Here is a 19,656-nt window from a genome sequence, read left to right as displayed (position 1 = left end):
GTTTATTCTTTACAGATATTGATGAATGTCAGACTCCGGGCATCTGTATGAATGGCCGCTGTATTAACTCTGATGGCTCGTTCCGCTGTGAGTGCCCGCCCGGTTTGGCCATCGATGTGGACGGCAGGGTTTGTGTGGACACTCACATGAGGACCACCTGCTACGGCGCCATTAAAATGGGAACCTGTTCTCGGCCTTTTCCTGGAGCTGTGACCAAGTCCGAATGCTGCTGCGCCAACGCTGAACACGGATTTGGTGAACCATGCCATCCCTGTCCCTCTAGAAACTCAGGTACAGACTGTTGTAACAGACATGCCGATTTGTAATAATGATTATAACCTTTCTCTCATTGTTGTTTCATAGCTGAATTCCAGGCTGTTTGTAGCAGTGGCATTGGTATAACTGCTGATGGCAGAGGTGAGCTGCTGTTTTGAAATTATAGGGAGTAAAAATCAACAATTCATGTGTTAATTCTGTGTTTTTAACTTAATAATATTCTGTATTTTTATTAGACATCAATGAGTGTGCACTGGATCCAGATATTTGTCAAAATGGGATGTGTGAGAATCTGAGAGGAAGTTATCGCTGCAACTGCAACATTGGTTATGAGTCTGATACTAGTGGCAAAAACTGTGTTGGTAAGTTTAAACGTCTCTGTGCAGCAATTACAGTGAGATCACATTACATGTTTGTGCTGGTGGTTCAAAGCATGTAAAAAAAGACAAATTCACTCTTATAAATTTTACTCTGTCATTTGTAATAAAAAGCAGTTTTGACCTGAGAATGTTGTTTCCTTCAGATATTAATGAGTGTCTGGTGAACCGGCTCCTGTGTGACAACGGGCTGTGCAGAAACACTCCTGGCTCGTACACCTGCTCCTGTCCCAAAGGCTTTGTCTTCAAACCCGACTCTGAGACCTGCGAGGGTGAGTTCGACACCGTGGATCATGGACAAAACAATCTCTGCGTTATGTCATTTTAGCCTCAATCAAGGCCGTTGCAGGGTCCTTAGCGCCAGATGTGTTCGGTTGAATTCAAAGTAAAGAGAATTCCCCCACAGAGAAAGAAAAGACATGTCCTCATCACTGCCAGAGGTTGAAGATAATTATCAACCCGAACCTTACGTGTGTTTCAGACATCAATGAGTGCGAGTCCAGCCCATGTATCAATGGCGTGTGTCGTAATGTGGCCGGGTCCTTCAACTGCGAGTGCTCTCACGGCAGCAAACTGGACTCCACTAATACCATCTGCGTGGGTAAGTGTCATAACTTGGATTCAATCTTAGAATAATTTTGAACCGGCTGCACACAAGAGGATTTCAACATTGTCTGTGATTTTAAGATGCAGATTGTGTTAAAAGTTTGCAGACCACAGACATGAGTGAATTTTGCAATGCTTATTTGTCCCACATACACATGAAGCACAACCACACCACACACTTGCAGATTTCAGGACATATTTGTCACAAGCAGAGGTAGACACGATAGACATGAATACGGGGTGAGCATGTGCTGCCTTTCCATGCGTTCTTATTTAGAGCTAAAATAAAATAAAAAGAACTGTGTGTGGATTAAATCTGCTTCTAAAGGACAAAGGAGAGCGCTGTAGTCACTGGAGGTCAGGAGCCTGTTACAGTCACTGTGGCGCTGATGAAGAAGGAAAAGGTCTGGACGAATGTCGTATTGGTTTTATTTGTGGTGTTTCTAAACTTTAAGAGACATCACGAGGCAACGGAGCCTGGCACTATCTGGCTGCTCTGATTGGCTGCTGTAAAGTTGTTGGAACTTCACAATTTTAGGTTTGAAAGTTGCGACTGGACAAATGATCATAACAGAGTGCCACCTTGAATAATTGCTTACGAGAATCGCTGCTCGGGCCACGCCTCCTCGATCTCATTGAGAGGCAATATCAGATTTTAAAATGTTAGTGTGCAGAAGGCTCACGTACACACTTCTTTGGGATGATTGAGTTTGTAAAGGGTGTTGTAATTGGAAGTAGTTGGTCTACAGTATCACTGGATTAGCATGTAATTTGATTTGAATACATAGAGGAAAAATTCAAAGAGGAAAAATTGTGATCTAGTACAAATTCATTCAGATAAAGAGTGAGTCACAAATTCCACTTGTGTTTGGCACAGTTTCCTTGGATCCTGAGGTTACTCAATCCAAGTGGGGGTCAACAAACAATTCTGGTTTGGCTCATTTGGCTTTTGATGTGATTTGTTTTTGGACAAGAAGTTCTTTCAGGGAATCTCCAAACTCAAAATAGTTTACTCTCTCTGTCAAGTGTAACTCAGGCCAAAGAAAAGGCCATTGGTTTCATCATTTAAATGTGCATTATTTCTGACACATACAGACAGTATGAAGAGCACCTGCTGGCTGACCATTCAGGACAATCGCTGCGAAGTCAACATCAACGGAGCCACGCTAAAGTCTGAGTGCTGTTCTACTCTGGGAGCCGCCTGGGGCAGTCCCTGTGAACCCTGTGAAATCGGTCAGTTTGCATGACACAATGATTTATTGTATTTTATATTGCAATGAATTCATATCTGACATTAAATGCATGTGTCACTAAGAAAATGTTTTTTTTTAATTAATTACTAGTTACTTTTATTAACCTTACAGACACAGCCTGCTCTCGTGGATTTGCTCGTATGAAAGGTGTTATTTGTGAAGGTAAGTGATGAACTTTCTGCCCTTCATACTTTATATACTATACAACACTATACAACACAGGCACATAGCCAATTTAAACCACTCTGAAAATGTGTATGTTTCACCTTGTGATTGAAATGTCTTACTCCTTTTAGACATTAATGAGTGTGAGGTATTCCCTGGAGTGTGCACAAATGGCCGCTGTGTGAACACCCAGGGCTCGTTCCGCTGTGAGTGTCCCGAGGGCCGCACCCTTGACGGTACAGGACGCACCTGTGTGGGTAAGGCACCTACAAAATTACAAATGTACTAAAACGTTTAAGGAACTCAGTAAACTTTGTTGTGTTCACTTTCAGACATGCGTTCTGAGCAGTGCTATATGAAGTGGCATGAGGATGAATGTGGGGCCCCGCTGCCGGGAAGGTACCGCATCGACATGTGCTGCTGTTTGGTGGGTTCTGCCTGGGGAATCGACTGTGAGGAGTGTCCCAAAGAGGACACACCCGAGTTCAAAACCATCTGCCCCAGAGGTCGCGGCTTTGCCAACAGAGGAGACATTCTGACCGGCAGATCCTTCTACAAAGGTATTTGACTTTGAATTCGTACTACGAAAAATACAGTGTTTTATAGTTACCACATCTAATATAATATGTGTGTTTATCTCCTATCTTTAGATGTGAATGAGTGTAAGGTGTTCAATGGCATCTGTACTCATGGGACTTGCCGTAACACCATTGGCAGTTTTAAATGTCGCTGCAACAGTGGTTTTGCACTGACAGCAGAGGAAAGGAACTGCACAGGTAAAATCTGAAAGAACATACAACATACAACGTCACAGGTTAAAGTCAAACAAATATAACAGACACTTTTGTTTGTCAGACATTGATGAGTGTCGCATCTCTCCTGACCTGTGTGGCCATGGAACATGTGTCAACACACCTGGCAGTTTTGAGTGTGAATGTTTTGAGGGCTACGAGAGTGGATTCATGATGATGAAAAACTGCATGGGTGAGTCAGAGGTCTGAGGAGATTATTTTCTTGATGGATTTTCTATTGATTTTCTGACTACCTTTGCTTTGCCTGCAGACATTGATGAGTGTGAGAGGAATCCTCTTCTGTGTCGTGGAGGAAACTGCCTCAACACAGATGGAAGTTATGAGTGTGAATGTCCCTCTGGATACACACTGAGCAGCGATGGCTCTGCCTGTGAAGGTTTGTAACATTTCAATAGGTCATAACAGGTTTTCTACTCATTCAATAACATTTAAATTTCACTTTTGCAGATTTAAATGAATGTGAACTTAGTGAGAACTTGTGCAGAAATGGGCAGTGTGTGAACTTACCAGGTACATACCAGTGTTCATGTGAGACTGGTTACCAGGCCACACCCGACAGACAAAGCTGTGTCGGTGAGTTCATTTTATGATTAGTTTTTAACACCTCAAAGACTTTTTCCTTGGTTTAATTTGAATATTTCTTACAGATATTGATGAGTGCACTATTATGAACGGAGGCTGTGAAACTCACTGTACAAACTCAGAGGGAAGCTATGAGTGCAGCTGCAGCGAGGGCTACGCTTTGATGCCGGACCTCAGGACCTGTGCAGGTGATGAATGAGCTCTTTAAACACAGGTTACATTTGTGTATCATATTGTGTATCATGACTTGACATAATCCATTTTCTCTTGTGTTAGATATTGATGAATGCGAAGAGTCACCTGACATTTGTGATGGAGGCCAGTGTACAAATATTCCCGGTGAATATCGGTGTTTGTGTTATGATGGCTTCATGGCTTCAACGGACATGAAGACTTGCATCGGTAAGAACAGCTGTTAAGTTTTACTTTTATATGTTTCCACAATTTTTTTTAAACAATGATTGTACCTTTCAATAGATGTGAATGAGTGTGACCTGAACCCAAACATCTGTCTTCACGGAGACTGTGAGAACACCAAAGGCTCTTTCATCTGCCACTGTCAGCTGGGATACTTTGTCAAGAAGGGATCCACTGGCTGCACAGGTACATTTAGGTCTTCAGTGTTGCATGTATTACATGGTGAGTCTGAAGTTGAGAGTTGAGCAGGTGAATTCATGCATACAGTATTTATAGAGACAGTTATCATTTATTGATGAATCCGAAGACCAGGTCAGCTTGTTTTGGTGCAAAGAAAGTTCCACTCTCTCATCAGAGAGTGGAACTTACACAGAGAGAGTGAGATACAGTGTGTGCATGAAACTTTAGTCAAATGTTAAAAAACAACATGTCTTATTATGGTATTGTGCAAAAAAATAATCATTGCACCATGTTCAATCAACAGACGTTGATGAGTGTGAGATTGGGGCCCATAATTGTGACATGCACGCTGCCTGTATCAATGTCCCTGGAAGCTTCAAATGTCGCTGCAGAGATGGCTGGATTGGAGATGGCATCAAGTGTATTGGTAAGTGAGAATCACTGTTTTCTCCTTTTAGTTTTTGAGCTCATGTATATCTTACTCTATGTAGACCAGGACGAGTGCTTTGCAGAGGACCACAGCTGTAACATCAACGCAGACTGTGTCAACACCCCAGGCTCCTACAGGTGCACATGCAAAGAGGGCTTCAATGGAGACGGATTCTCATGCTCCGGTAAAGATTTGTATTCATTTGTATTTTTTTCATATGTTCAAAAACAATTTGATTTATTTCTCTATGAATCCCACCAGATTGTTTGTTTCTTCTTAAAATTATTATTAAATTCTGTTTCAGACATGGACGAGTGTGCTGATAATGTGAACTTGTGTGAAAACGGCCAGTGCCTGAACGCTCCGGGCGGATACCGCTGTGAGTGTGAGATGGGCTTCACCCCGACAGAGGACAACAAGGCCTGCCAAGGTACTGGACACACTCACTTGTTTGATACGCCTACAATATGTAGTACATGTGCTGCCATGTATCCTCCTGTTCACCTCCTCAGATATCGACGAGTGTAATTTCCAGAACATCTGTGTGTTTGGGACGTGCCAGAATCTCCCAGGGATGTTCCGGTGCGTCTGTGATGACGGTTATGAGCTGGATCGGAGTGGAGGAAACTGCACTGGTGAGTGTCAGACTGTGTAATCACAGCTCTTATATTAAACAGATTTTCTGGTCCAGCGTCTCTAGTGCATTGTTGTTATCATTAGTATTTTGACCATTGAATAGAAATGATATCTGATGAAATATTTTCTGTCTGCAGACATCAATGAGTGTGCTGATCCTGTGAACTGCATCAATGGACTGTGCGTGAACACTCCAGGCAACTACCTGTGTAACTGTCCTGCCGACTTTGAGCTTAACCCTACTGGAGTTGGCTGTGTGGGTGAGTCACTTTACTTTTACTCGCCTAAAGATTACATTCATGAGACATTGTCCAAGTGTATTCTTAGTATAATTACACCATTTGTTGCTGTTAGTGCTGAATCCCTAATCCGGTAAATATTCACAGATACTCGTGTTGGTAACTGCTTCCTTGACGTCCTGGGTCGAGGAGATGGAGGAATCTCCTGCAGTGCAGAGATCGGTGTGGGAGTGACCAGAGCGTCCTGCTGCTGCTCTTTGGGAGGAGCCTGGGGAAATCCCTGTGAACTTTGCCCTGCCTCCAACTCCTGTAAATTCTCTAAATATACCAAAATCTGGTTGTTGTTGTTGTCGTCGTTGTTGTTGTTGTTGTTGTCGTTGTCGTCGTCGTTGTGGTTGTTGTTGTTGTAAACTTATGCCTTTTGTCTTTCTATAGCTGAATATAAAACTCTCTGTCCCGGTGGAGAGGGTTTCCGACCAAACCCTATTACTGTCATTCTTGAAGGTATTTTATCTTTATTATTTAGCCACCTTGATCAGCCTCAACTTCAAAATGTGTTTTTGACGAACTTTTGACCCGTGTAGATATTGATGAGTGCCAGGAGCTGCCTGGTCTGTGTCAGGGAGGGAACTGTGTGAACACGTTTGGCAGCTTCCAGTGCGAATGTCCTGCAGGTTACTACCTCAATGAAGAGACTCGTATCTGCGAGGGTAAGAGGCGTTCATGTGAAATAACAGAATTAGAAATGTGAAATATATTGAATCATTTGTTATTAATGAATTTTCTTTACAGATATTGATGAATGTACCACTCACATTGGCATCTGTGGGCCTGGTACCTGCTACAACACTTTGGGCAACTACACCTGTGTGTGTCCTCCAGAATACATGCAGGTCAACGGAGGAAACAACTGCATGGGTAAGTGTGCTATGGTTGAGGACATGTTTATTTTCCATATTTATCTTACTATGTTTTGCCTTTCTGTTGCAGACATGAGGAAGAGTGTCTGTTACCGTAACTTCAATGACACATGTGAAAATGAACTGTCCTTTAACATGACCAAAAAGATGTGCTGCTGTGCGTACAATGTGGGCAAAGCCTGGAACAAACCCTGTGAAGCATGTCCAACTCCTGCCACCAGTATGTGTCCATCACATTATCACCAAACAAAAGTCATTCAGTCGCATTGACACTGCTTCTGTTCCTTTCAGATGAATACCAACTGTTGTGTGGAAACCAGGCTCCAGGCTTCATCATTGACATCCACACTGGCAAACCTATCGGTAAACACTTGACTAATGTCCAATTTTTTCAATTTTCTTTCTGTTTTCTTTTTACAACTTAATTGTTTTGTGCAGATATTGATGAGTGCAGAGAGATCCCTGGGATCTGTGCCAATGGTGTCTGTATCAACCAGATCGGCAGCTTCCGTTGTGAATGTCCCATGGGCTTCAGCTACAACAACATCCTGCTCATCTGTGAAGGTCAGAAATTGTGCATTTCATCAACAAAGAAACTCACACTTGTGATATTATACACCTGTCACTGAAAATCATTGTACGTGTTCAGAGGCAGTTATACAAAGTGTCCACTCAGTAGAGCCAATGTTGCCTTTCCCTACACAAGTTATGTCCTTGTAAAGATCAGTGTTGTGGCTCCAATTTGGAGCTGCTGCCAGGATCTTCAATCACTGTGAAAGTGCTAGTTACTGTCCTAGCTGTAGCACAGCCAAAATGACCACGTTATGTTTTGCCTCCCACTGGCCTCAAGCTGATGGCCCGCTCACTGCCGACAGTTTTAGGGCCTATGATTGATTCGCTCTGCTTCCTCTCTCTTCCGCCTGTGCAGATATTGATGAGTGTAACAGTGGGGACAACCTGTGCCAGCGAAACGCCAACTGTATCAACATCCCAGGCAGCTACCGCTGTGAATGCTCTCCAGGATTCAAACTGTCTCCAAGCGGGGCCTGCGTCGGTGAGTCCACTTTGCCTGACAAGCTCTAATGGGGGTTTCCTCTGAAACAATCATTAGCACTGTTACAAACGATGTGCAGTATTTTGCTAAATTTCTCATATGACATAAAAAACAATGCAATGTTCATTCAAATAAAGTACACAACTGACATTGCTATTTCTTTGTTAAAACTCAGATCGTAATGAATGTCAGGAAATCCCTAATGTCTGCAGCCACGGAGAGTGCATTGACACTCAGGGAAGCTATCGCTGTCTGTGTCACAATGGCTTCAAGGCCACTCTGGACCAAACTATGTGCATGGGTAAGACACTCTCAATTATGCACAATATACGGTACATATCTGCAAAATGTGTTGAATTGACTTGTTGTTTCAGACATTGATGAGTGTGACAGACAACCGTGTGGCAATGGCACCTGTAAAAACACTGTGGGATCCTATAACTGTTTGTGTTTCCTTGGCTTCGAGCTCACACACAACAACGACTGCATGGGTATGTATCAATCACTTCTGACAAAGGTCCACTGCAGTTAGTGTGTCTTGAAAAGGTCAACGTCTGCTGAAGAGTTATAACACTGTTAAAATATTATGGAAATACATTTTGCCCTTTCTGTGTGCAATCTATTGGATAAATATCAAACAGAATGACAAGGTAGATTGATATATTTTGCAGCATCCATCTAACCGTCATAAAACTATGGCTGGATCATAAAGAAATGGAAGAGAATCCTCTCTAAACACTAAAAATGCTTTTAGCAGAATGTTGAATAGTTTTGACTGTTTGATATCAAGCTCAGACTGAGAGATGACTGGACAGTCCTAATTGTTTCCATGTGACTTTGCAGACATTGATGAGTGCAGCGCTCTGCAGGGTCAAGTTTGCAGGAATGGGCACTGTATCAATGGGCTGGGCTCCTTCCAGTGTCTCTGTTTGGAAGGATATGAAAATACACCAGATGGGAAAAACTGTGTTGGTAAGAGAATATTCAATATTTAAAGAATTGTTTAAAAAAATGTATTTAACAGACATTAAGTTGCCTTTTCTTTTCAGATATCAACGAGTGTGTTAGTCTGCCAGGCACGTGCTCTCCAGGAACCTGTCAAAACCTGGATGGATCTTTCAGATGTATCTGTCCACCTGGCTATGAAGTGCAGAATGACCAGTGCATAGGTGGGAGACCAAGTCTACAAAAAGTCTCACATTCTGGGCCTTAAAACGAAGCATTCACTTAAAAGTGCTGTTTGAACGGTTTCTGTCTGCAGATATTAACGAGTGTGATGTTGAGCCCAACATCTGCCAGTTTGGCACCTGCACCAACACTCCGGGCAGTTTCCAGTGCACATGCCAGCCGGGCTTTGTTCTCTCTGACAATAAACGCAGCTGCTACGGTAAGAGGACCTTTTGGTTTACAAAAGGCTAAGGAAGATGATGTAATGTGATCTTGAGAATTAGAGCTGATTTTTTGTTTCCAAAATGTCAGACACCAGAGAGAGTTTCTGCTTCACCAAGTTTGAAGCTGGAAAATGTTCAGTGCCCAAAGCCTTCAACACAACTAAGGCTAAATGCTGCTGCAGTAAGATGCCTGGTGAGGGCTGGGGGCTTCCCTGTGAGCTGTGTCCACAAGAGAATGAAGGTAAAAACACAACATAAGTTAATTAAGATCAACTCATTTACTAAATAACAATACTGACCTTTATTGTTGCATCCCCAGCTGCTTTCAACACACTTTGTCCTTTTGGCCATGGTGCTTTGCCTGGACCAGGAAACACACGTGAAGGTCAGCACTAAATCAAAATGATAAATGAACACTCAAAGCATATACATCATTACAAATGCAATTTCCTTGTCATACTTATTTCTCTAATATTTTATATCTACAGATATGAATGAGTGTTTAGATAATCCCGGCATCTGCCAGAATGGAATCTGCATCAACACTGATGGTTCATTCCGCTGTGAATGTCCTTTTGGATACAATCTGGATTACACTGGAGTCAAATGTGTTGGTGAGTACCATAGATTAAAAAAAAACATCTTCTTATGATAAATCAGGTCATGTGAAGCAAAGCATATTAGTATGGCACATTTTCCCAACACAATATCAATAGTCCTAGATTTATTTAATATATTGCATCTTGGTGTAATTTAGGTCAAACAGAAACCGCTAATAGCTGCTTAAAAGCACAAATGTTTCATTGTAGCTGCTACAACTGTCCATGTTTTCCCTCCACAGACACTGATGAGTGCTCTATTGGAAATCCCTGTGGAAACGGGACCTGCACTAATGTTATTGGTGGATTTGAGTGTGCTTGTAATGAGGGCTTTGAACCGGGCACTATGATGACCTGTGAAGGTAAGTATCCAAATCAAACTAATTTAATTCAAGTTTAGATCTGTCTAATCTTATTCCTTCCTTGTTTCAGATGTAAATGAATGCTCCCAGAATCCACTGTTGTGTGCTTTCCGCTGTGTCAACACATTTGGTTCTTATGAATGTATGTGTCCGTCCGGCTACGTCCTGAGAGATGACCACCGCATGTGCAGAGGTCAGCTAACTGCAACAACATATTATAAGATTGATATTCTGTCTGGACCGAAAAGACTTAACTGTAACTGTAACTGTTGTATCTTGAGCAGACCAGGATGAGTGTGCAGAAGGCTTGGATGACTGTAACTCAAAGGGAATGATCTGTAAGAACCTGATCGGGACATTCATGTGCATCTGCCCTCCTGGCATGCAGCGGCGTCCAGACGGAGAAGGCTGCATGGGTGAGTGGATTGACATCCTACATACTGCCACCTACTACTTCTCACTCATGCACACTCACTTTGTGTTCCAACACCAGATTTGAACGAGTGCCGTGCCAAACCTGGCATCTGTAAGAATGGGAGATGTGTCAACACTGTGGGAAGTTACCGATGCGAGTGCAACGATGGTTTTGAGCCCAGCTCCACAGGGACCGAGTGTACTGGTAAGATATTACCCCAATTATACCCAAGGTATAAATTAACACTGAATTAATACATGTGTATGCAATACGCCTCTAACCTTCATGTCTTTTCACCATTAGTTTCAGCTACTTAAAACAAACAAGACTCTAAATGATCATTCTGTTCTTTAGACAACAGGAAAGGCTACTGTTACATGGAGGCCCTGCATACCATGTGCCAGCAGTCATCCACTAACAGAAACAGTGTCACCAAGTCTGAGTGCTGCTGTAACGCTGGCAGAGGATGGGGCACACAGTGTGAGCTCTGCCCACTCCCAGGCACTGTCCAGTACAAGAAGATGTGCCCTCTTGGACCAGGCTACACCACTGACGGGCGGGGTATACTCACACATTGTTTATGTACTTAATCACAATGATATGAGAACAATTCTCTAACTTACTTTTGTACTCTCAGATATTAATGAGTGCCTCGTGATCCCAGACCTGTGTAAGAATGGTCAGTGCATAAACACCATTGGATCCTTCAGATGTCACTGTAATATTGGTTACAAAGCAGACTTCACCACCACCTCCTGTGTTGGTATGGTACATCCCCATCTGAAGATTGTTTTACACCTTCAATGCCAGTATTGCCTGAGTGAAATATCTGTTTCCCTTTTCAGATATGGATGAGTGCTCTCTGTCTCCAAAGCCTTGTAACTTCCTGTGTAAGAACACTGAGGGCAGTTATTTGTGCTCCTGCCCCAGAGGATACAGCCTGCAGCCAGATGGAAAGACATGCAAAGGTTTATTTAATATTCAACGTGTTTGATTTTCTTAAACTCTTGTAAATGCTTCCTTTTAAATACATTTACTTTTCATTGACCCTGCCTCAGATCTGGATGAGTGCTCCACCAAGCAGCACAACTGTCAGTTTCTCTGTGTCAATACTATCGGGGGCTTCACTTGTAAGTGTCCTCCTGGCTTCACCCAGCACCAGACTGCCTGTATCGGTGAGTACTCAGTGAGAATTGTGCTAATTACCCTGTATCAAGCTAATTGTAACGGAGGTGCTAAGCAGATGACAGCTGAAAATATTTGAAATTAGCATTTTATTTTATTTTTCTTTTTTTTTCTTTTGGAGGACCCGACTTTTTTTTTGTAATTGAGTCTTTTTTTGCTTTGTTTTGCCCCTAAGACTATAATATCGTAAAAGCGGCACTTTGTGAAAATTAGACCGCTCTTATGTCTCCTAAACTCGGAAATAAGAGCTGAAACAGCGCTCTGATTGGCTGTGCTTGGGGTGGTATCACTTCTCTGCTTGAAAAAGCTGTTCTAAAGCATTGTACAACGTTGTAAGAGCTAGGATCTAGTTAGAGACATTTGAATACCTACTTTGTGTTTTGTGGAGTCAAAATGAGGTACCCCAGATTTAAAGGTTATACAATAATATAAAATACACATACAAAGAATGAAGCAACAAGAAAGACTATTTCCATGCCTGATAAAGTGACAGAGTCTAACGTAATTCTCTCTCTGCAGACAATAATGAATGCACTGGTCAGAACAGTGCGTGTGGTTCTCGTGCTTCTTGTGTCAACACTCCTGGCAGTTTCAATTGTGAATGTGGCAAAGGTTTCTCCCTGGATACCGCAGGAATTGAGTGTGAAGGTAAACAAAGGAACAAGTCTTGAAAGCTGTTTTGGGATCATGTGCATTTCGTAACTTTGTTGAAATTGTGCTCAGATGTGGATGAGTGCGGCAACAACCACCGCTGTCAACATGGCTGCCAGAACATGATGGGAGGATTCCGCTGTGGCTGTCCTCAGGGATATGCACAACACTACCAGTGGAACCAATGTGTTGGTCAGTAAATATGTTCAGGTGATTAAGGTTATTAATGTAGCTGTTACAATTGAAACGTATATTTGTCTCTGGCCGTAGATGAAAACGAGTGCCAGGGAGGAACCGTGTGTGGTTCAGCCTCCTGTTATAACACACTGGGCAGCTTCAAGTGTGTCTGTCCTTCTGGGTTTGACTTTGAGCAACAAAGCAGTGGCTGCCAGGACGTGAATGAATGTAGCATGGGTAACAACCCTTGTAGCTATGGCTGCTCCAATACTGATGGAGGATACCTGTGTGGATGCCCGGGCGGTTTCTACAGAGCTGGGCAAGGGTAAGGACTAAAACATTAAGATTCATTTGCATGCCGAGGGTTTAGGTTGTTGGACTATTTCAGCTGCATTTGTCTAATGTTATATTCACCTGCTACTATTGTTCTGTCCAGTCATTGCATCTCAGGCACAGGATTCCCTGGGCAGCTTGCTGAGGGTGAAGAAGATGACAGTCTGTCGCCAGAGGCCTGCTACGAATGTAAGATTAATGGTGGCGCTAAGAATGGCCGACACAAGCGAAACACAGACAGCAATAAGCTGAATCAGGTATGTGTTCAACATGATGCTTTTTATTGTTTTTAAATAAAATGTTCCAGTTGTTTTCTAGATAATTCTCAAAGCATGTTTTGTTTTTCAGGAGCATTCTGTGAGCATGGCCAGTGTGGACACCCAGGATATCCTCCCCATGAATGTCTCTTTGGCGTCGCTGTTGAATAAAGAGCCTCTGTTGGAGCTTCTTCCGGCACTGCAGCCCCTGGAGCATCACGTCCGCTATGTTATTACCCATGGCAACGCCAACGAACACTTCCGTCTGCTGGAACGCCGCGATGGGAAGAGTGTGCTCCGATTGGGCAAAAAGCTCCCTCCAGCTGGGTCTTACAGGCTAGAGATCACCAGTCTGCGACTCTTTGGCCCACGCAGGCTACACCAACTGGAAGAGCAGCATGACACTGACTACCTACAAGGGGAGATTGGAGATGCCCTGCGTATCAAGCTCCATATTCACCTGCACTGAGGGCTGAGAGTGCAGTGCCGCCCAGGACTGACTGTCTTCAGGACCATTACCACCAACAGGAGGGCTAGCTAAGACTGATTCAATCAGCCATCCACCACTCATGCAATTTATAATGTTTATTGTTTTAATATACCCTCTCCACAACAAACTGACCCAGCGCTCTTCTTCACTGAAAGAGCTGTAGAGATGACCAAGTGCGACCAAATGCTAGGACCAGCTCACCACTGCAAAGTTTTTTCATTCCACCAGTACAAGCCAAGATATGACAAAAAAAATCACCAAAGTGCTTCAAGGCCAGACCTATTGTTGTACACCATGTTTGCTGTGATACACATCACATCAAACTAAATTAAACTAAAGTAAATGACAGTAAACCTGTACAAAGTTGTGTACTGAGGGCCAGGCTCGCTGTCAGTGGTTCTAGGACTTGTCCGCCTCTATGTCATCGTTAACACTGGGCAGAATGTGTTGTTGAAATGTTAACACGAAGGACTGCAACATTTACATGACAATTCAGGTGTTTTCTACTTTTATTTTTGTCTGTTTGTAGATGGACATTACCCAACCATTCATAACTCGAAGCTGTTTTCTTCTGTGACGTGAGCAGGGATTAGTGTGAATCATGTTGTGTGCTCCGTGACGCTGTGTGAACTCAGAATCGAAGAGGATGCTAGTGTGTCTCAGCAGAGCCATCAGCAGGTTATAGTTTTTAGGTTCTAAAAATATCCGACTGACATCAGGTCGCATTTTGTATTTATCCCTTAGGGGATCAAGATTTAGGATGCACTGATTCCAGGCGAAGTTTTATGACGAAGTCCAAAGTCTTTGAGCTGCTCTGACTGGCACAGTCCTTGTTTACAGCAAACACTACAATCATAAAGGTACATGACGTGTAACATTACCTCAGCTACCACAGGTAATGCATTACACTACACAAGTAGAGGAAATGCACAGGTGGACACCTAACCTCATCTGTCAGGTTTCTTGAGATTCTTCTCTCAAAGAGAAAAAAGGTGCTAAATAAAACCCATCTTTGACGCTGTACAGAGAAAAGTGCAGTCTTGAATCTGGACTGCGAAAGTGTTTTTGTTACTTTTTGTTATTATGTGTCTGTTTTGTCTCATTGCTGAAAACAAATATCAGAAATGCTTTTTGAAAATTAAATTGTATATTTTTTAAGTAAAATGTAAATTGTTTTTAATGTTGAGGATGCCAAAATTGACTCAGCGATTTCACGTTTACCAGACCAAAAAGTTATGTTTTCACCATTTCATGTAAAACCACTGCTTCTTAAAACAGTTATATTATTTACATTCCTGTTATTGTTTTTTTTTACTTCTCATTTACAAAAGGAAACTTGACTGACCACAGCGTGGACCTTTGTTTCTCAGAATTCTTTTGCTGCACTGTTTCACTGCCTTTCACAGACCATGTTTATTATATCCATCTTCTAGCCCTGAGAACATTTGTATCCTTGTATCTTTTATGATTTATTTTATTTGCCACTGTTTTAAAAAAGGCAGTTCTGCTCTGCTTCAATGCCACTTGAAACACTTCTGTTGTCATTCAAATATCCAGATTTTGTATTAATCACAAGACAATGTGGTCTCAAAAAGCTTCCGTGACAATCATCAAAGCACAACTTCCCAGGCAATAAAATAATCAGCCTTCATCTGTGCTTAGACCTAACCAAAAGACAGCCGTCTGTAAAATAGGATTCAATAATGTTTGTCCAACGGCATAAATGAAAATAAAGTATTGTTGGTAAAAAAAAATATGTTATTTTCTGTCTGTTTTGTCAAAATCTATTGACTCAGTTTTAGGTACAGCCATGCAGGTGACAAGTGGTAACAATAATACAAACAAACAAACTGATGATAAAGATCTTTTTAATTCACACCGACTCCAATCAGCCTATCAAAAGCAATAATTATAAAAAAAGTTACAAATCACAAATAAGAGTAAATTCGGCCCTGCCTTGTTGCATTACAAACTCCAAAACCTACTCTTTTAAAGAGGAAGGACCAAGACATAGCAAAAGAGAGGTTCCAAAACTGGAGTTCAGGGTAGAAAAATAAAGCTTTGATTTACCGAAAGGTTGCCATTTGCTTCATAAGCACACTTGGTAGGCTGAATAAAGCAAAGATTACAACCATGTGATGTAGACTTTACAAGAGATAACAGTTAGTTCAATATGGCTTCTCACTTTAGACACATAGATTTGATTAAAACAAACTACACATCAGTTCAAGAAGAATTATAATATTAACATGAGCATCTGATGCTTCTAATAAGCATTTAGCACATTTGTGTCATATTGATTTAAAGGGGCAACTGGTAATGATATAATGACAGTTTACATTAAAATATGTTAATAAAATGGATGTAGTGACAGGGCCAAAAGGACACACTGTAGTTTCCATGAATGATACCCTGATGTGGCATTTAGGTGTATTACATGTTTGCAAAGTTACAAGTTAAGGCAGCTTCAACAATGAGCTTTGACCATTGCAGAACTCTGTGGCTCTTTTGATTCCTGTATCTTTGTAAATAAATAAATTCCTCTGCAGTAACACCTAAACTATAACCCCCCATCCCCCCGAGTCATAATATAAGTACTGGTAAATGTGTCTATGTACATGTACAATGCAACATTTAGGTGTTACACTAGTGCATAATCAAACTGACCCCTCTCCGGACCTTCCTTGTGGTCAGTCCAGGATGATGCGGGCATGCGGCTGTAAGGGTCCAGCAAGATCCTGAAGCACCTGACCAGCAGGAAGATGAGGAACAGCATGAGAAGGCCCACGAAGGCCAAGGCCGTACGCTGCTCATTGTCCGCTCCGACCAGGGCCACAGGCGGGCTGCTGCTGCCCCCTCCAGAGCTGCCCCCCAGAGATGAGCTGGCTGGGGACAGCAGCAACTCGTAGTCCAACGTGGGGGCATGGTTCATCCTCCACGGGGCCCTCAGGCACGGTCTGCACACTGACTGGAGTGTGGGTGTGTTGGGTGAAAGTGTGGGGAACAAGGATAATGTGTTCATGAGATACAATTAGTTTATCAACCCAAATTAGAGAAGTTGTTCGTAAGAGGAAAGGACAATATGTGGTGTATTAAAGTGTCTCTGACTTTTGGATGATGCTCAGTTTCGCCAAATGTAGGTCTGTGATGACAATAATTGACAGGCTCGTCCTAATCTACCCTGACAACTTGACAGTCTCACCCCAGCCTGTTGTTAAACATAGACGAGAAACCGCCTGATGAAGCCGGTTGACCCTGGGGCGCTTGTTATTCGGGGTATTCGGGTCACACTGCCTCATCGGGCATCATCTTCACTTTGGAACAGGGCGGACAGGAGCTGACAAATGTTCCTGCTGAGACAAACAGGTGTGTGAGTGTGTCCAAGGCTGCTGCTCTCTACAGGAAGATAATGGATCACAGATGGGTTCCAATCAGCAGCGTTGGTTCAGGTACGTTGAATTTCCTGATTCGTTTGTCAAAAATAAATGTGTGAAAGTGACAGCAGCAGGTGTGTCCGCTCTGACTGTACAAACATGGGTCTGTGTGTAATTGGATCACAGGGTCACTGGATCAATGGCTGTGAATACAAAGCAGGGCATCACCTTGCTGAGTCCTCCTGCTGGACACACAAACCTTCCGTCTGGTGTGAGTCCGGACGTATTAAGTGGGTCAGAGCTCTCAAGTGCTTAAATAAGCCCTCTTTTTCACTTCCCTTTTGGGATTTCAAAATGAGATCAGTTGACAATAGTTTCAAGAGGAATTAAATGTGCTGGAAATTGAGGAGAAGGCGTTTCAGTGTCCGTCATTTGTGTTGAGTTGTCAATCAGAAGTTTTTGCTGTAGAAATACGAGAAATGATCAGTGTAGCTGTAGCTTCCAATCCAGACAACGTGGTGCATCACAGCTCCTGTTAAATCAGCCCCTGAAAAAAAGAAGAAAAAAAAACATAATTAGCACCCTGTCCTCAACGATATGGCATGAAACTTATCTATTTTATTATTATGGATTTTCATTGATGATTGAAAAAATACAATCTAATGTTCAACAAGCACTTCCACATATGATATCCATCCACACAGATTCATCTCTTGTAATGACTCGCAATTAGTAATCTGTAAATAAGATCATTACCAGCACATTAGAAACAAGGAAGTGAAAAGGACGCTCGTGAATAATCTACAATCGGAACTCACGTGGCAGTTTACGTTTCAAATCATGGAGGACACGACACAGAGACTCATCTGTCTGAGTGGTTTCAATTCCATTTTACAATGACCAGTGCCACTCCCACTAATAATTACTATAGCGACTTATTGTTAGTATCAAGAACTAAAGTGCTTGATTCTGCTATCTATTTATTGCAGATTATCTTTTTAAACAATATTATACATTTTGAAAAGAGTTTACTGGAATTCTGATTTATGTGTTATTATTTAACCCTAACCGTTATGTCATATGTAATATTATCCTTTAGTTTTCTGTCACTTCAAAAGGTTTTATTGTGATAATATGGCCAATTATTGACCACCTTTCCTCTGGGCTACTACATTTCCACTCAAGTTTGAACTCATTTACAACTTATATAAATGTTTCCTATTATATACAGGTGTTAGTCAAAGTAAATCAATAACCAAATACAGCCTACATCATTGAGGCATTGTTCCAAGTGCTACAGTAAGGAACACGTTTGGGCTCCTACTGTCCCTCCACTTCACCACTGCAATGTTGATCCTATACAGTCTTTTACTTTGAATCACTTGGAGATTTCTGTCCTCTATTTCAGCCGTGGTTTCCCCAGGGGGCGCCGCAGTCCCACGCAGCCTGGCTGAGTGATCACACCCGGGAGGAGGCCCACACTCTGAATCTGTGTGTGTGTGTGTGTGTGTCTGTGTGTGTGTGTGTGTGTCTGTGTGTGTGTCTGTGTGTGTGTGTGTGTGTCTGTGTGTGTGTGTCTGTGTGTCTGTGTGTGTGTGTGTCTCTGTGTGTGTGTGTGTGTGTGTGTGTGTGTGTCTGTGTGTCTGTGTCTGTGTGTGTGTGTGTGTGTGTCTGTGTGTGTGTGTCTGTGTGTCTGTGTGTGTCTGTGTGTGTGTGTGTGTGTCTGTATGTGTCTGTGTGTCTGTGTGTGTGTGTGTCTCTGTGTGTGTGTGTGTCTGTGTGTGTGTGTCTGTGTGTCTGTGTGTGTCTGTGTGTGTGTGTGTGTGTGTGTCTGTATGTGTCTGTGTGTCTGTGTGTGTGTGTGTGTCTGTGTGTGTGTGTGTGTGTGTGTATGTCTCTGTGTGTGTGTGTGTGTATATGTGTGTGTGTCTCTGTGTGTGTGTGTGTGTGTGTGTGTGTCTCTGTGTGTGTGTCTGTGTGTGTCTGTGTGTGTGTCTGTGTGTGTGTCTGTGTGTGTGTGTGTCTGTGTGTGTGTCTGTGTGTGTGTGTCTCTGTGTGTGTGTGTGTGTCTCTGTGTGTGTGTGTGTGTGTCAGTGCGCAAACCCAAAAATAGGTGGGAAACCTTGAAACTGCTCAAGGACAAGGTTTAAGCTGATACTGACACATCAGAAGAGACGATCAAAATGTTTTTTTTTTGTGTGGGAAGGATTTGCAGGGTAAAAATACAAAAATAATTATTCAGCTTATTATTGATTATTATAGAGGCAGGAGATACTGTGTATTGAAAAATTTAATATCAAAATTGTTGTTTTTGAGATATGCAGAATAAGAGTTCACTTCTATTGCAAACAAGATAATGATAATTAAAGTATAGGCCATACAGAATACTATTTGATCAATATTGCCCACTCTTATCTCTACATTGTGTATGTCGCTTGGTTGTTAGGCTGAAATACTCTTGCATGCCATAGTTTA

General features: G+C 42.3%; 1 protein-coding gene across 1 annotated transcript in view; it reads left to right on the top strand.

Moving 5' to 3' along the window:
* The window catches only part of fbn2b (fibrillin 2b), a 51,361-nt gene extending 36,390 nt beyond the window's left edge, over positions 1-14,971 (top strand). The window contains exons 16-65 of the mRNA XM_072439533.1: positions 16-291; positions 364-417; positions 513-638; positions 800-925; positions 1,135-1,254; positions 2,355-2,492; positions 2,624-2,674; positions 2,809-2,934; positions 3,010-3,237; positions 3,328-3,453; positions 3,533-3,661; positions 3,740-3,865; positions 3,937-4,062; positions 4,137-4,259; positions 4,348-4,473; positions 4,549-4,674; positions 4,973-5,095; positions 5,160-5,282; positions 5,403-5,528; positions 5,611-5,733; positions 5,872-5,994; positions 6,121-6,282; positions 6,409-6,477; positions 6,558-6,683; positions 6,766-6,891; positions 6,964-7,113; positions 7,185-7,256; positions 7,332-7,457; positions 7,822-7,947; positions 8,123-8,248; positions 8,322-8,438; positions 8,791-8,919; positions 8,997-9,116; positions 9,209-9,334; positions 9,427-9,579; positions 9,658-9,723; positions 9,827-9,952; positions 10,180-10,299; positions 10,370-10,492; positions 10,584-10,715; positions 10,793-10,918; positions 11,069-11,275; positions 11,352-11,477; positions 11,560-11,682; positions 11,773-11,889; positions 12,419-12,547; positions 12,623-12,742; positions 12,821-13,052; positions 13,164-13,317; positions 13,409-14,971. Coding sequence (XP_072295634.1) covers positions 16-291; positions 364-417; positions 513-638; positions 800-925; positions 1,135-1,254; positions 2,355-2,492; positions 2,624-2,674; positions 2,809-2,934; positions 3,010-3,237; positions 3,328-3,453; positions 3,533-3,661; positions 3,740-3,865; positions 3,937-4,062; positions 4,137-4,259; positions 4,348-4,473; positions 4,549-4,674; positions 4,973-5,095; positions 5,160-5,282; positions 5,403-5,528; positions 5,611-5,733; positions 5,872-5,994; positions 6,121-6,282; positions 6,409-6,477; positions 6,558-6,683; positions 6,766-6,891; positions 6,964-7,113; positions 7,185-7,256; positions 7,332-7,457; positions 7,822-7,947; positions 8,123-8,248; positions 8,322-8,438; positions 8,791-8,919; positions 8,997-9,116; positions 9,209-9,334; positions 9,427-9,579; positions 9,658-9,723; positions 9,827-9,952; positions 10,180-10,299; positions 10,370-10,492; positions 10,584-10,715; positions 10,793-10,918; positions 11,069-11,275; positions 11,352-11,477; positions 11,560-11,682; positions 11,773-11,889; positions 12,419-12,547; positions 12,623-12,742; positions 12,821-13,052; positions 13,164-13,317; positions 13,409-13,786 — 6,752 coding nt within the window. The 3' untranslated portion in view covers positions 13,787-14,971. The remainder of the gene's footprint in view (positions 1-15; positions 292-363; positions 418-512; positions 639-799; positions 926-1,134; positions 1,255-2,354; positions 2,493-2,623; positions 2,675-2,808; positions 2,935-3,009; positions 3,238-3,327; positions 3,454-3,532; positions 3,662-3,739; positions 3,866-3,936; positions 4,063-4,136; positions 4,260-4,347; positions 4,474-4,548; positions 4,675-4,972; positions 5,096-5,159; positions 5,283-5,402; positions 5,529-5,610; positions 5,734-5,871; positions 5,995-6,120; positions 6,283-6,408; positions 6,478-6,557; positions 6,684-6,765; positions 6,892-6,963; positions 7,114-7,184; positions 7,257-7,331; positions 7,458-7,821; positions 7,948-8,122; positions 8,249-8,321; positions 8,439-8,790; positions 8,920-8,996; positions 9,117-9,208; positions 9,335-9,426; positions 9,580-9,657; positions 9,724-9,826; positions 9,953-10,179; positions 10,300-10,369; positions 10,493-10,583; positions 10,716-10,792; positions 10,919-11,068; positions 11,276-11,351; positions 11,478-11,559; positions 11,683-11,772; positions 11,890-12,418; positions 12,548-12,622; positions 12,743-12,820; positions 13,053-13,163; positions 13,318-13,408) is intronic.
* The last annotated feature ends 4,685 nt before the right edge of the window (positions 14,972-19,656 follow it).

Source organism: Eucyclogobius newberryi, unplaced genomic scaffold (genome assembly GCF_026437365.1).
Source record: "Eucyclogobius newberryi isolate DKJ021-1_F unplaced genomic scaffold, fEucNew1.0.hap1 SCAF_9, whole genome shotgun sequence".
Taxonomy (NCBI): Eukaryota; Metazoa; Chordata; class Actinopteri; order Gobiiformes; family Gobiidae; genus Eucyclogobius; species Eucyclogobius newberryi.
This window is presented reverse-complemented; position numbering and strand designations above follow the sequence as displayed.